General features: G+C 36.1%; 1 protein-coding gene across 3 annotated transcripts; it reads left to right on the forward strand.

The window, feature by feature from the left end:
• The first annotated feature begins 682 nt into the window (after positions 1 to 682).
• Positions 683 to 8,574, forward strand: LOC138704715 (uncharacterized). 3 transcript variants are annotated; one of them, XM_069832891.1, is made up of 3 exons: positions 767 to 798; positions 3,265 to 3,559; positions 5,923 to 8,574. In XM_069832891.1, exon 3 carries the CDS (start codon positions 5,936 to 5,938, stop codon positions 6,605 to 6,607), a length of 672 nt encoding a protein of 223 aa, XP_069688992.1. In that variant the 5' UTR covers positions 767 to 798; positions 3,265 to 3,559; positions 5,923 to 5,935; the 3' UTR covers positions 6,608 to 8,574. The 3 variants fall into 3 exon arrangements, with proteins under 3 accessions (XP_069688976.1, XP_069688992.1, XP_069688984.1); XM_069832883.1 differs by having other exon boundaries at positions 3,265 to 3,552; XM_069832875.1 differs by lacking the exon at positions 3,265 to 3,559 and having other exon boundaries at positions 683 to 798.
• The last annotated feature ends 9,061 nt before the right edge of the window (positions 8,575 to 17,635 follow it).

Here is a 17,635-nt window from a genome sequence, read left to right on the forward strand (position 1 = left end):
TCCTCCTTCAGTGTTTCCCTTTATGGCCTGACTCCAAGTTAGGCATGTATGTTGACGTATATGTCCAATGTAAACTGCCATTATACTAGGAGCGCACTCAGCTGACTTATTTGGCCGGGATTCCGCAGTTAAGTGCACAGTAATCTGTACAGACATGTGAACTGCTAGCTATAAGAATATTATAGATTTATTAATTTGTCATATAGAATAATATCTGTAATATTGACAATTCGTATAATGGCAGTTGACATTGGACATATACGTCAACATATATGCCTAACTTGGAGTCAGGCCATAAAGGGAAACATTGAAGAAGGAGAATTCGATCCGTGCTGTGAATCGAATTCGGCGTAGCTCAGTGGTCAGAGCGCTTGGTACGTAGAACCAAGGACCCGGGTTCGATCCCCGGCGTCGGAGCGAGTTTTTCTCCTCAAATATTGTCAATATTACAGATATTATTCTGTATGACAAAATCTATAATATTACAGACAATATTTTTATCGACAATTAAAATTTTAATGACCTCTCTGCATAAAATATGAGAGAAAATCTGTTCTTGCAAATTGAATGATGTTTAAAACAAATTAGATTTAACAAAAGCTGGAGGTCTTAATTGTTGCCATCAAGTCCTTCAGTTGTTTCGCATTGGTATCAATAATTTCCTGTTGTCTTAAATGAATCGCCAAGAAACGTGACGTCACTAAAGGTCAAAGGGTGACTCCCCAGCATAAAACAACTTTGTAAGTCCATGGACAGACCAGAGAGAGTCTGGAAGTCTACACAACAACTACGTCATAGGTATGTTAGTAATAAACACATATTGTTGATAAAAATGCTAATACAGGTATATATTATTAAGTTAACACTCTTCAGAAGAGACTACAATTGTTACAAATACAAGATGTTTTTCATCTTACTTTCTCATTATGAAAAGCAAAAACAGAAAATATTGTGATGCTGCGAAATATCAATTTCGAAAATATCAGGTAAGTATTATTATGTTTTCAGTATCGCTGATATCAAAAGAGTACATTGAGTAATATCGTCTGTGACAATTTCTCCTGGATTTTGCTCATATTCAGTAGGCCTATCTACGAATTAATTTATTTATCAAGAAATGCTGTACATAAATGGAATAATTTTTAGTAAAAATCAATGAATCTTCATTCAAAATCTACATATCACAATATCAATTTAGCCTACTCTAAATCAAGAAACCGATTTTCTAAGTGACTTTTTCTGTTTAGTGAAATAAACTGACATACTGACAAATAAAATGGTGTAGTTTCCATTAATGGAAGAAAAATAGTTTATTTAAGAGGAGATTAACTACCGTATATCTCCAATGTTAAATTTCCCTTTTTAATGACCCATTACCTCAGAAACTACTGAAGATGTCGTAGCCTACTGAAATTTTTATAGGATAAGGATACTAAGTTTTTAAGAATACTGACGCTGATTTATCAGGAAATATAAGTTGTAAAAAAATGAATTTATTAAATCGTGTTTTTATTTATATTTTTTTAACCAAATGTCTAATTTTTTCTCACGAACTATAAATACGCGGATGGATCGGAAAGTAACGCACAATTAATATGTAAACAAAAATAAAAAATACACAAATGAACTGACATCTTTTAGCTACGTTTCTACATAGGCGCCAAATTTCTCAACACATTTTTTTGTATTGTAGTATCAGTTTCACTATATCCTGTTCATAGATGTCCGTTTGGTTGGAGTGTAGCCATCTCTGCGAACTGTTGATTGCATTCTGCACTGGTCGCAAAGTGATGGCCGGGCAGGAATTTCTTCATAGGACCAAACAGATGAAAGTTCGACGGTGCAAGATCTGGACTGTATGGTAGATGCAGGAGCACCAAATGTGTTGATTTTTCCACGAACAGAAGCCGCAACATGGAGACGAGCATTGTCATGAAGAAGTTTGACATTGTCAGCATTAATGTTACGGCGTTTGTCACGTCTCAGCTTCACCAACGTTTGAATGTAGGCTGCAGCATTCACAATGGTCCCGTGTTTTAGCAAAGTCCACCAACAAAACATCATGCATATCCCAGAACAGTGTCACAAGCACTTTCTTAGTGGATTGCATCATGTTGAATTTTTTCTATACTGGGGAAGTAGCATGTTTCCACTCCATAGAGGCCTGCTTTGTTTCGTAGTGATACTACACCCAGGACTCATCATCAGTGACAATTCCTTTCAGGAAGTCATGCCCTTCTGCAGCATAACGCCTTAAGTGGTCCGAGCATGTCATCATTCGTTAGCCCTTGTGGTCGTCTGTCAGGTTCTTAAGCACCCAGCGGGCACTAACTTTATGAAATTTCAATGTGTCTTGCACGATATTGTACACCGCACTGTATGAAATGTTGAACTGCTGAGATAAGGTTCGCAGTTGGATCCGCCGGTCGTTCAAAATTGCCTGTTCAATGCCTATGACATTTTGCTGGGTTGCAGCTGTTACCGGTTCCCCAGAAGGTGGCGAATCACAGAGGTTCGCCACACATGTCCCTGTGAATTTCACTCGGGTTATGTCCTTTACAAAAATCGCACAACACTTCGCTGGCCTTCACAAATTGACAATAACATGCGCGCCATCTTTGTTGCGTAGTTCACGCTTCTCTCACTATAGCTGCACATGCTACAGACTTTTTGCATGTAATGTATTACCCTAAACAGGGGTATATTTCAGGCCTGGCGGTACCAGGGTCTGTGTTTCGAGGGTGGGTGGCGTCAGGGCACTTTTATGATTTTCGTATTATTTTGCATTATAAGAAGTCTTATTCTATTTGTACTTAAACAATTTCAGCAGACTTGATAACCTCTATATCTAGATTCGAACACATGTATTTTCATCTGACAATTCATGTAGCTATTCCTGAGAAAATGCCGATGATGATGATGATGACGATGACGACTACTACTACTACTACTACTACTACTACTACTACTACTACTACTACCACCACCACCACCACTGGTACTACCAAAATCCCAGAACCAGGGCAATGTTTTGTTTATAATTACACTACTGAGAAGATTGAATTCCTATTACAATTCGACGTAAACACTTCTTAATGCCGTTATGTAACACAAAAATAAAATTTTCATTTCATTTCATTTATTGTATTCCATAGATCTTACATTAGCAATGAAGCTTTAAGATGTGGAACAAGTCAAAATTTGGCAAGATTACAATTGCAATTTTTACAATTTCAATTTTTTACAATTTTGTGCGAGATGCAGGGAGATGAGGTGAGCCCGAAGATTCACCAACAGATCACCTGGCATTTGCCTTATGGTTGGGGAAAACCTCGGAAAAACCCAACCAGATAATCAGACCAAACGGAGGTGAAGTGAAGTGAGGCCTGGCATTCGTCATAGACCACCCGGCATCAGTCCCACGGCTGGGGAAAACCTTGGGAGAAACTAACCAATCAAACCAAACGGAGATCCAGCCAAAGCCCGAGCACAGCTCCAGATCAGCAGACCAGGGAGTCTGCCGACTAAACTACATTGGTGGCTCAACTAAAAGTATACAGTGCATATCCAATCAGATTATTAAATTTACAAACCCACGCGATTATTCATCAGTTGAGCTATAAAATTGTAATACATAGAAAGTAAGTTAATTCAATTTAAAAGCATAAAGAATTCAATCGGTTGAGATATACAAAAATTGATAATACATATCATGCAAATTACTTCAAATTACAAGCATAAACAATTCATGGACACATGCCTCTTTGCCTCACTATAATCGATGCAAAGGGTCAACAGGAAAAATAGTAGCAAACTTGTTATAAACACTGCCACTAAAACACTGTTAATAACAAAAAAGTAATTTCAAGTGTGTATAACAATGTTATTTATTAATTCTGCTACAAATAAAGCTATGAACATTGTCATTGTTACCAATAATGATTGAAAATTATTAACATATTGGTACCCTCGAATATTTCACCACTACGAGTATTTTATTGTGCATGTCTAAACAAGTTGCTGTTGCTGCTGTAGTGTGGTGATTATGAGTGCTGCTCAAAAGAAATAAAAAAAGGAAGAAGAGGATCTGGGTTTGTCCTTACATGCAGTGTAGGCACACAAAGGGTGGTCATAATTTCATTCAAGATTTAAAGCAGTGATGGCAAGGAAATGCTGAACTACTTGATAAGAAACCCACAGAACCATAAAATGCCAAGCAGTTCGGAACGAAATGATAGATGGAGAGATGAATAGACGGTGGCGGATTGCTGAATTTTAGATAAATACTGATTATAGTTTATGTGAAGTTTAGGCAACAGTAAACAAATACTACAAACTAACATTTCAATTACTTTCTTTTACATTTGCAATTATTTCGTCAAAATCTGGGTTTACTTCAGATGAAGCTATTTTTAGTTGCGTCAATAGATGTTCGTCAGTCAAACCAGATCTGTACTTTGACTTGACGTAATGCATTTGTGAAACAGTTGCTCACACTGTGTCGATGTATCTTAATAATTTTCAGTTGCTAAACACATGACATTAAGATTGGCTGTGTTTGCTTCTACATCTGTCCGCCGAGTTAGCTCTGTGGTAGCATGTCTGCCTCCAGACTAGCCTGCCTGGGTTTGATACGCGGTGAAATTTTCTTGTAAAATTTCTACCTCGAGACTAGGAGAGACGGCAGGGCACAAATTCTAATCACTAAATTGTGCACCAATATGTCTGGGTTAAATCTCGAATCTCTCCATAATTCATATGAAGGGACGACATAATATGTCACTGTTGATAGTGATTCGTCCGTTGGATGAGGGCGTTAAGCCAGGCAGATGTTTTGGTGCTATTCGACAGGAGTAGGCTACATGCCAGCACCAGGTTTCCCCTTCTCCCTTCAGCATCTCCTCACCCATTCCCTACACTACACTTACACTTAACATACACTCACCCCAGTACATGACAAAACTCTTCACAGGCATCATGCATAATATGGTCCTCCGAAGTGGTGTGCAACTTGTAAAATGGGTCACAGTCCTGCCATCTATCCGAAATATGAGGGACCCGAATCACGTAAAAAGAGAGAGAGAGAGAGAGAGAGAGAGAGAGAGAGAGAGAGAGAGAGAGAGAGAGAGAGAGAGAGAGAGACTCTCTCTGCGCGCACGCGCACACACACACAAATCTTATCAATAATAAATCAACTTCCAAAGGGAGTAAAGAATAAAGGTACTGTATAATATCTAATACATATCACAGTATTAGCATTTTTATTTCAATAAAACTCACAGGTGACATTAATAACAACATTGAACATAGGTTGGACAGGGTGGTAGGAGTAGGAGTAGGAGTAGGAGTAGGAGTAGGAGTAGCAGTAGCAGTAGCAGTAGCAGTAGCAGTAGCAGTAGTAGTAGTAGTAGTAATAATAAAGCTTAAAATATACCTCCAATTTGTGAACGAGAAGTTCTCCCCTCTACATTTTCATCAGTTCTCTGTATGGGTAATTATGAAAGATGGTTGAAGTATGGTTTAATACAAATTTAAAAATATTTTTATTACAGCATGACAATATTTTCTTAATAACAATAACATAAAAACAACTACTAGTGTTCACAAAGTGTTACAATTTTCAGCACTTTCAAGACTTTGTTTGGATCACTTATATCACAATTAAACCTAAGAGTCTATTTTCTTATATTGCTTCACCTATTCTATACATGATGCGAGCCTTGTTGCTACGATATTACTGAGAATTATAAGCGTATTGTAACTTACTCAGTAACATGGTGCATATTTCACTTACCAGTTTTCAGCAGTTCGGTTCTTTGCTAGGATCATTTTTATGCAACTTGACAATTATAATAAAACTCTAGAATCTCTTTTCGTGTCAGTCAATTTAACTTTATACTGAAGTACGCATCTCGTTTCCAGGATACTGCTCCAGATGTCGGTGCTTGGGGCTGACTTTGGCAATCAACTGGCAGCTACGTCAGGGCTGGGAGAACCAACACTTCAGTTGCTGCTGCTACAGATTCTGACGCAGGTTATGCCTACAGGGAAGAAATGCTGCGAGAACTTGGTACACGAGCTGCAAAAAGAGAAGGACAGGCACAAAGCAGAACGCGCGAGATGGGAACAAGAGGTGGATGAGCTAGAAGAAAAGATAAAAGTCCTGAGGCAAAAGATCGTAGTCTTACAGGTTACTGATACAACCCCCACACCTGGCAACTGTGCGGACCTTCCAAGTGCAGTACGGACCTGCAACCTGGAGAGTGTGCAGAAGTTGGTACTGCAGAACTGCACAATGGTCGACAGTACACCAATGCACTTGGCGGCTGAGGTGGGATGTGTACCTGCAGTGGACTGGCTATCACGCAACAGAACCGGTAGTGTGGATGCTCTTGATCATGCAGGCGTTACGCCACTGTACAAAGCACTCGCCAACCAACAAGTGAACGTGGCTCTGCTGCTTATGCAGCACGGCGCCAATATTGAAAACCAATTTGACATTGACTGGACATCCCTGCTAAACCAAGAGCATGATCGACTCGTATCAAGCCTCCTAAATGCATTTCAAGTGACAGACAACACCACAGCGGTGGTAGCACAGCCTTGAAAGGGGTTTAAATACTGAAATTTGTTTGACTTTATACTTTGTATTTTCATTTTGTTGGTGGTTTAAACCGATAAGCAGAAATACAATAGGTTTGGAATGAATGGGGCCGTCTATTATAAGATAAGCAATAGACAGCCCCATTCATTCCAAACCTATTTTATACTTTGTGCTATTCCAAGCATAAAATGAACATCAAGTAGTTCTGATAATACTCAACCTAATTATGTACTTCAGCTGTAGAATACTTTATTACATACAGAAGAGAAAGCAAAGATTGTGCTGCAAAACTTGATTCTGTTTCCTTTTGAAAATACTGCTGGTGAATACCCAATGAAACAATCACATCTGAAGAGTTCGCGGGAAAAACGATGAATGTCACAGTTTTCTTAAGGTTGGTGTCATTATCTAATTCAATGGATCACTGCGAAATTTAATGTTGTTCTTATGAAAAAATGGTAAAAAGAAGAATTATCACCATGAATACAATAATCCTTTCCTTTATTGTCTATAGAAACAGCACTACATCTTGCAGTTATAGACTCAATCAGATCATTATGTAATCCTTAACAGAAATGTGACATTCATCATTTTTCCCGCGAACTCTTCATATGCAAGAGTTTTTATATGTACCTTACAAGTCATAACAGTTCAAAACATTGCCTACAGTAGGTGTTAGAAGTGCGCTTCCTCTGCCTGCAGTTTACATGTTAAGTTGAAGCTCTTGAACAGTGGTGGGGTCATTGGAATACACCTTACCAATTAGTGCACCTGACAAAAGAAACTGAAAATTCATTCAACATACTGGTCTGCGTTTACGGTTTCATTGAAAAACAAGGTAATGAAGCTATTTGAAAACACTGCACACCATACACTCAATTTCTGGTCACGTAAAGTGGTTTCTGCAAATTAGTGTGGATTAGAGTTCCTTGATAACAACTGGAAGTTCTGAGCACAATTCTGATTAGTTGGATCCAACCATGACTACCATTAACATACATTTAATTAATCTAGGTACACATAATGTGTACTCAAATAACATTAAATTGGGTCGATGAATTAATAAATCCCTCATTATCTGCAAGTCTAGACTCTAGAGTTGATTAATTAATTGAAGAGCAATTCGAATATTTTTATGCAAAATTTCGTCATTTAGTGAAAATATACAATTTTAGAGATCAACAACAAAAGTTATAGCGAGCTCAAATCATAATTGGAATCAAGTATAATGATGTACGTCAAAGATTACTGTGAGATAATGTAAATCTGGACAGTGCCTTCAGCAACTGCAAGAGAGTAGAAATAGTTGTAAAAAAAAAATGTAACTTAATATCTACATTGATGTTTTAATTTAGTTTAGTCAGTCAAACAAAAGAGGTCAGATAATTATATTTCCAATAACAGTGTAGATGAATGGTCAGCTGAGGCTGTAGATTTTAATCATGATAGTAATAAAGAGTGATATCATCAATATGTCAACCCAAAGAGTAAAAATCTAAACTATAGTTGGATTGCTTTTTATTTATGAAATGTATCCTTAAAAGATCCAAGTGTCTTATCCAACAAAAAAAATTAAATAAAAAAATTGTTATCTCATCAATCAACTCTTGTGGGATTAAACACATGCATTGATTGTAGTACAACCTGCATTCAAGGTGAGATTTCCCTATGTAAATATTTAATTTTATGCAACTTTTTTTTTTCCACGTCACACATTGGTACTTCGATGTCAAGCATCTTACAGTTAAAGAAGAGTTAAGACACATATAATGACATGTAATTACATGCTGCAAAGTCTGGTTTGATCATAAAGCTCGGCATGGAAATACTTTCCTAAACACCATAATAAACAATGGAATAAATTTTCTTTTCAGATTCAAAAATCTACATTACAATACAAACAAAAAATATTTGAATCATTTATTTCAGAAAGGCCCTATGTCCATCTGACACAGTTTCCAGAAAACTGTTTAGTTTTCCCTGAGAAAATATTTAGATGAGTTTGCAGTTGGCACCTGAAAGATATCAGTATAAACTAATACTCTGACACCTTTTATCCAACCATACTGCACTTACTGATTGATTAGAGCTAAATGTTTTGCTTGTACATAGGGCCTTTCTGAAACTAATAAAAATAGATATTTTTAAAGATTGACATTGCACAAAGAAACTACTTAGTGAACATGTAACTTAATTTTATGCATAAATTAATATGTAAGAATCAAAGACATGTATTATGGCCTATCTAGGCAGATAAATGCTAAAATTCGTTAACTTCTTACATTTTTCACTTGTATGTGATGAAAGTACAGATTTTGCAGACACACCTCGGTTAGCCATATACGAGGTGTTGAACATCTTAATGTTGCACAATATTTATTGGACTTCGTTCCTTTGAAAGGCACTGTCACAAGAGAAGAAATATTCAATGTCCTTTGCTCGTGTATACATAAACATAATTTGTGGAAGCAGTGAGCAGTTATTCTCACAAATGAAAACTGTGAAATCAAAATGTAGGACCCACATGACAGACAGATATTTTTGTGACCAGTTACAGTTGGCAGTGTGCAATATAACTCTTGATTTCAACATTGCTTGGAAAATTACGTGAAACTGAGGACTAATTTCAGCAGCTTTTGTTTTGTCATCATTCAACTTACAGACGTAAGAAGTGCTTTATTTTTATATTGGAGTAACGATGATTATGTACTTAATTTAAATTCATTTGGATCTCTTAATTATTCACAATTATTTACTTCTAACTTATTTTGAATATGTTTAATGATTTACAATAATTATCATACTACTCACACATCTATAATTAATTAATTTTGATGTACATAATGAATATACATCAATTTCCCAATGATGTTTAGCATATTAATAATCCACAACTGTTCTAGTTACCGTACCTACTGCTACCTCCCCTTTCATGCAATGTATGTACCTATGCAGCGCTACTCACGTGAGTTGGCACTATCATGACATTTGGCCATCCATGTCCTATTGAATGGTATTTCTTTGAATCATACCATGGGAAAGGGACAGTATCGGCAGATGCTATGGGAGGGCATGTGAAAAGGAGAGCATGGTTGGCTGCAAAATCTGAAACAACAATGGAAAATTTTAAAGAATTTTTCCAAGTTGTGAGCAACAAAACCCAGCACATTAATATGCAATAAGTGTTTCAAACTGATATAGGAGACAGAAAAAAGTTTCTGAAGAAAAGGTGGATTTCACCTATACCAAGAAGTAAGAAAGTTCATTACGTAAGAGCCTTAGGTTTAACACAATAGTGTATGCTAAACCTTTCATGTGCTGAGACAGTAACGAAGATCAACAAATTTAACAGGTTAACATAAAAAATAACCTGTGAAACTTGTGTACATTTAATTTTTTTGATACATTTCCTGCTTAATGCCTTTCTGCAGTGTAATGTATGTGTATGTTGTTTCATCTGAGTGACAGATAGACTCAAGGCCAAGGATCATATAACTTCATATAATCTACAGTTCAAGGCAGTTTGCCAAGTGCATTTCTATGATGAGCTTAGACATGTTGCAAACAACTTAAGGACAACAGACTGAAGAGAAAAAATATCAGATTGTGAGCTCCAACTTCCATGGGCATAATTATTTTGGAACAATTCTCCCTTTTTCACAGCTATCTAAATGTGATTCTAATCTTGACAAGGTTGTGAAAATATTAATTCCTAAATGTCCTCAATCCATCAACTGGAATTTCAAAATTGATACATATTCATTGTTCACACCTACAAAAAGGAAATTGTGGAGTATGTAGACAAATGTATGATTACAAGATAGCACGTAAGTAAAGCTATGAAAATAGGGAGATTTTAACAACATGACGATTACCTTTGTTTAAATGAAGTTATGTCTCATTGAGTCAGCTTGACTCAATTAAAACATGAAAATTTTGATCATCCATTTGGCATATTAGATCTTTCCTTGATCTTGACCATCTCTGGTAAGAGGAACGCCAGAAAGAGAAAACAAAGAAATTTGACAAATATATGGAGAGCATCAGTCAAAATGTTTGAGACATTATTACAAAGGAAATCAATTACCAACTTCTCTTTAAGAATCACCTCTCTTAACTAGTCTTAGGATTGTTATACACTAAAAATTGAAAAATGGCCTGCCTAAATTGTACTAAAAACTTCATAAAATAGGCATTGAAGTAATAGTTGAAACAGGCATTAAAAAGTATACAGCAAAAACAATTTAAGTCACTTAGTATAATTCAATTTAGCCTATAGACATTTTTTCTTTCTGTTCTGAGGAGGGCTTGAAGGCTTCCATTGCAACCTGAGGCTTATTGTGCCGACCTCCTTATTATGGGATGATTGTTGAAGTCCTTAGAACCACATTCCTGTGAGTACGTGATTCTCTGCTTGGTGCCACCTTATCAATTCAGCTCTGGCATTCAGGTCTGACGAAGTCTTCCTGTTGATATTCTGTAGCCTCCTCGGATCGATGGCATCTGTTAACAAAACACATACTGCGTCCTGCTGCATCCTATATTGACCTGAAGATTGCAGCACTCTAAATATTGTGATTCACTATGGTGTCATCTGTCTGAGGGAACTACACAGACTGATGACTTCCTGGAAGCTATGCAGCTCCCCCAGACATATGACATCTATAGGTGAATCACGACACCACATCTGCTGGATCTCCTGGTTGACCTGAAACTATTGAAAGTTGAAATTTAATGAGTGCGAAATAGTCTGAGATACGTCAAGTCCATACCAGTGGAGTAATGGTCAGCGTGTCTGGCTGCAAAACCAGGTGGCCCGGGTTCGAATCCCGGTCGGGGCAAGTTACCTGGTTGAGGTTTTTTCAGGGCTTTTCCCTCAATCCAATACAAGCAAATGCTGGGTGCTGGACCCCGGACTCATTTCACCGGCATTATCACCTTCATTTCATTCAGACGCTAAATACCTAGATGTTGATACAGCGTAGTAAAATAACTCAATAAAATAAAAAATAAATACGTCAAAAGTTACCCAGCAATTCCTAGTTGGGGAGTTTTTTTCCGGGGTTTTCCCGGTAACTTTCGATGCTGGATCCTGCTCATTTCGCTGGCATTATCACCTTCATATCAGATGCTAGATAACCATAGTTGATAAAGCATCGTAAAATAAACGACTAAAAAAAGCATCAAAGATCACAGAATCACGGAACTGAATTGTATTCATTGGCACCTACTAAACTATCATGACTGATAAAAAAATACAGGAGGATTAAGAGATCAATACAGGAGCCTGGAGGATCCAAAAATATTAGCTGAAATATAGGAGTTCCATAAAATATGAGAGCATTGGACACCCTAACATACCAGTACAGTAGACCCCTGTTAATCCGAATTCCAAGGGACTGAAAAAGAGTCAGTTCGATTTAACGAAGTTTGACCTAATGAGGTTTTGGTGAAAACAGGTCCCTATCATCTAAAATGGCAAAATAAGTCTAGTCAGTTGATTTCTGTCATTGTGGGTAGTCAGCACTTCAGGGTTGTTTCATAAACACAGTGCAGCGTACCTTATCAATAAATGAATACTTACACAATATTTATTTCCGCCTTTTTTTATGATTAATAAACTTTCCTAGAAATCATACTGCCTACACTAAACATCTTTCTGATCATTATTTCAACAATACAATTCAGTGCCAGTAGGCCTACTTACTGTATAAGCGCAATACAATGCTGCAGTACATTTTAAAGGTGCTGTAACAGACTGAAGTTTCAGTCAGAATTAAGGTATTTCAAGCAATGGAATTTGCAACAAAGAATAATGAATATGTACAACAGAAAACTAATGAGAATATTATTTTCTTATCATTAAATAAATCAATAGTTGCTGTTTGACTACTACAGCCCTCAACATGACGGTACTCTATGAAGAGACCACATCCAGAGCTGCTGTGTTGACTGTAGCAGGATCTCTCATCACAAGTCAAAGTCCAAGATAACAAGACTACTATATTAGTGTATTATTATAATAATTGAAATATACGGGATATTTACACCGAAATGCCCGATTTTTATCTTGCTCCCAATACCAAAGAAATAAAGATATGGGAATTTTATTCACAAACATAAGTCATATGAGGGATGAAGTTTGCACCAAAAAATCACAAACTTCCATGTGAGTTCCTCTGGTGGCACGATTGAAGTCTAGTTTGTATCCGATTTCCGTCAAGGTCCCCTTCAACATGCTCGGGGAGATGGTACCAATGGCTTCCACAATCCGGGCACGGAGGTCTCGAAGGCCCCGCACCTTAGTGGTATACACCCTGTTTTTCATATAGCACAAAAAAAAAAAAAAAAAAAAAAATCAGCAGCCTGATGTCAGGAGAACGTGGAGTCCAATTCATGGGTCTATTTAGTCCTATCCAACACCCTGGAAATGCGCTCCACACATCCAGCAACCAGTGGGGTGAAGCACCATCTTGTTGAAACTACAACCTGAGGAAAGGCTTACAGTTGCAGCATGTCCAGGCAGGTTGTTCTTGAGACAGTCTTCTCTGATCATGTTCCTCCATGTCCGGATTGTTGAAGTCATTGGTACCATCCCTAGATATCCTTCATGTCAACGCAAGGGCTGAAGTGGCAGTGTGTGTTTTATTGTTACAAACTTAACACCTCATACGACTTATATTTGTGAATAAAATTCCTTTATCTTTATTTCTTTGGTATTGAAAGCAAAATAAAAATAGGGCATTTCAGTGTAGATACCCTGTATATTATTTACATCTATACTAATAATAAATCTGTAGCCGAAATTTTTCTGGTAATTTTCGATTTTCCAAAAATAATTGGTCCTAACATATATAATTAACCACCCTAAAACCGGAAATCGCTTTTTTTTAATTTTTGTTTGTATGTCTGTCTGTCTATCTGTATGTTTGTTACCTTTTCACGCAATAATGGCTGAACAGGTTTCGGGTGAAAATTGGAATATAAATTAAGTTCGTTGTAACTTAGATTTTAGGCTATATGGCATTCAAAATACATTATTTAAAAGGGGGGTTATAAGGGGGCCTGAATTAAATAAATCGAAATATCTAGCTTATTATTGATTTTTGTGAAAAATGTTACATAACAAAAGTTTCTTTAAAATTAATTTGCGATAAGTTTTATTCCTTGAAAAATTTTGATAGGACTGATATTTAATGAGATAAATGAGTTTTAAAATTAAAATAACTGCCATCCAAGGCCGTGTAATGAATTAAAAAACAATTGACTTCCGTCTATAAGGGGCCTTGGACAGCAACAATCGAAAGCTATGAAAGATAGCCTACAGAGAATGTTTCTGTGTTTGTATGAAGTAATATCGGAAGCTAAATTAACCGATTTGTATAATTAAATTATTATTTCACCATTGGAAAGTGTAGTTTCTCTAGATCGACATAATGCTATAAGGTTATTACAGTAACTTCTGATATGATATGATATAATATAATATAATACGAGGGGCATCAGAAAGTAAGTTTCCCGATTTTTTCCCCTTGAAAGTAAACGTAATTAGCCGTGTCAATTGTGCATGCGTAACAGATCTCTGGCGTATCAATTATATGCCAGCCGGACAGGTCCCGCCTGGTGCCAGTAGCGTGGCAGCAGTGGTCCGAAATGGAAGCTCTTATTCCTTCTCCCGCAGTCTGCGAGGTTCGGTTGGTGATAAAGTTCTTAATGCACAAAGAGAGAGTCTCTCTCTCTCTCATCCTGTGAGCGTTTTGGCAACGACGAAGAGCTGAAGACATCTGTCACACGCTGGTTCCATTCACAGGTGGCAGAGTTCTACGACAGGGGGATACAAAAGTTGATCCCATGATACGACAAGTCTCAATTGTGATGGTGGCTATGTTGAAAAATAGCTGAAATATTGCTGTACCTGTTGCCAATAAATGTTTTCCTTAAAGTGTGTGTTCTTTAAAAAAAAAAAAAAAAAAATAGGAAAACTTACTTTCTGGATGCGCCTCATATAATATAATATAATATGTAATATTATATAATATAATTTAAGTTATTTGAAGGGTTCAGAACCATAGTGGGCCAAGCGCCATTTACTGAATACGTAGAAAACAAGGGTTAAAATTAAGTTATTTCCATTATTCAATGGAAACCTATAACAAGTAAAATAAAATATACACATTAAATCTAAATGATGTCAATCTTCATTAAACTATGGTTGCATGTAATAAAAATTAAGAAACATGTTAAAGGAATTGTCATTGCACCAAATGAGTGTCTCTGGACCAAAATGATCGCATTTTAATTATTTGGATGCAATTTAAATTAAGTAACATATTAAACGATTTATCCTTCTATCAAACACGAATGTTCCCTGGATCAAATGTCCTATTTTAATTATGTAATTACTTTATATTTATTTCTAATGGGTGCAGCTACTTAAATAAATATAAATACGGCTAAGCCTTGAAAGCCCCAAAGGAAGAAATACTCCTGTACGCTATACAGAATGTTCGGTTTAACCGAGGAATAACTTACGAATATGCGTTAAGGGGACAAAATTTCAGTTCATAATATGGTTTATCCAAAATTCGGTTTGTGGCCAGTTTCTATTAATTGAGCTGGGACCAAACAGTTTGTTTGATTTAACCGAGTGTTCGATTTATCCGATTTTAGATTAATGAGGGTCTACTGTACATGAGGTAAGTGTAGATAAAATGGTATTTGCACATACACCTGCACACCCCAGGAGTCATATCTGTGCACACACACACATGCACACGCACACGTGCATGCACGCGACAAATACACACACACAAAAATCATGGAAGAATTAACAACTTCTCTTAAGAATCCCTGTAATTGACACATTATTTACTATTTACAGTCCATAAAAATAACAATTCCAATTGGATAGAGTTTGTCAGAAGACTAAATGTTAAGTACCGGTATTTATAAGAACAATAAGTGTTCTGTAAAAACACTTTTCAATTAACATTTGTTTCAAACTGCAGTTTAGTATTTAGGAAGAGGGATGAAATCAAGTCTGTATTCAGTGCAGTCAGACCAGTGCAGTTCTACATTTAGCCCGCAACACAACTGAATTTCATAGAAATTAACGAAAAGATTATCACTGGTCAACAATAATTTTGTTAAACGTACAACTTCTGCTGTTTTCTTATGTAATGTAATCTGCTGATTCCAAAAATGAAGTCAGAATTTTTGTACCACCCACCATTATTGTTGTAATTTTATAAAAACTGATTTATTTTTATTGCTATATACAATCCTTAACATGTTAATGGAAAGAAAATATTTCAAATATTTAATTTTATTGCTTTAACAATTGACCTATAACGTTAGATCACTGTTGCCTGTGAAATCAGAATTCATAAAAATGAATTTTATTCCTCATAAGATTGCGAGAGTTAGTATTAATTCTCAGTTGAGTTGCAACTTACAATCATGAAACAAGTTTCATAACCCGTGTTTTCTTTGTCCTGATTTAAAGTGTGGTAAAAGTATCTTATAAAGTGAAACATACCTCGTAATAATGTGTAAATAAAAAAAAAATTGTTACTTTGTGGTTAGGCTTAATTAACTTTGAAAGCACACAGCTGAATTTTACTATGCTATTTAAAAGAGCTTACGAGTGTTCTTTTGATTGCAAAATAGATGAGGACAGGAACTGGGCCCTTGAAATATGTTGTGCTCCATGTAATTCTATTAGCCTAATTGATTGGCTAAAAGAATCCAGTCATATGCCTTTTCCAGTTCCAATGATATGCCGCGAACCTAAGGATATTTCAAAAGACTGCTACTTTCCATGAACCACAGATCAGAAGATTACAGAGAACTTGGCAGCGAGATGATTGAGAAGTATAACATGATGGGGTGTCATGTATCTCTCAAAATAACTTCTTGGATTTTCTTCTATTTTTTTTTCTTTCCTCAAAACCTTCAGGTAGTGAGCGACGAACATAGGCAGCATTTTCATCAGGATTTTTCTGAAATGGGAAGGCGCTACCAGGAAAAATGGAGCCCAAATATTCTGTCAGACTACTGCTGGACACTCAAAAGAGATGTTTCTCAAGCGAAGTATAACCTAAAATCTATTTCACGCACATTTTAGGTAAATAAATATGATTTTATGTCAAATGTTACCACATATCAATACTTGAAAAGTCTGAAGTACATTTCATATAATGACTCAAAATCCTGGGCGCGACGGAAACATTCTGAAAACAAATTTAAGAGGCATGATGGGGCCGATAAGCTAATTACTATAAATGACAATTTATTACATGTGCCGTCTATGCTTATCCTTATTTAACAAATATATTGGTTATACAATATTTTGTTACATGATATATATTTATTTGAACGTTTTCGGCTCTATGGAGCCATCATCAGAAACAAGTAAGCCCATATGTATGGTGTGAGTACACTATATGTTGCCGTACAAGTAAACTCAATTAATGTTAAAATTAAAAGGCATGTTTCTATTTAAAAACAATGATTGTAAGGCAGAAATTACAATATAAATACAAGGCGGCTCTATGGGCCGTGATAAAATGTTACAATTGCTGATGATAAAATTAACTAAAATACTTTAAAATTGTTAAGATCAGAATTAATAGTCGTCCAGTTTGATGGTTATGTAGCTTTCCATACGTTCAAATAAATATATATCATGTAACAAAATATTGTATAACCAATATATTTGTTAAATAAGGATAAGCATAGACGGCACATGTAATAAATTGTCATTTATAGTAAATAGCTTATCGGCCCCATCATGCCTCTTAAATTTGTAACAGCTAGTCAAGCAAATTTGTACAATGCCTATATGAATATGAAGGTGAAATTACATAAAACCATTGCAAACATCCGGTACAATAAACAATGCCTAAAAAACAACGTCACGCCAAAGTATGCTATAATAAAAATCCATAATAATTCCTTCGCTGCAAGGAAAACAAAGTCACAATTACAAACAAGATGGTTAGAAAACGAAATAAAGTTCTTATATAAGAA

This window comes from Periplaneta americana, chromosome 1 (assembly GCF_040183065.1).
Source record: "Periplaneta americana isolate PAMFEO1 chromosome 1, P.americana_PAMFEO1_priV1, whole genome shotgun sequence".
Taxonomy (NCBI): domain Eukaryota; kingdom Metazoa; phylum Arthropoda; class Insecta; order Blattodea; family Blattidae; genus Periplaneta; species Periplaneta americana.

What these genes read in the sequence shown, in the direction of transcription:
- LOC138704715 (XM_069832875.1), top strand. Translation starts at nt 749, where the DNA reads ATGGACAGACCAGAGAGAGTCTGGAAGTCTACACAACAACTACGTCAT. An exon ending in ACACAACAACTACGTCATAG is followed by an intron (nt 799 to 5,922) that starts GTATGTTAGTAA and finishes TCTCGTTTCCAG; the next exon opens with GATACTGCTCCAGATGTCGG.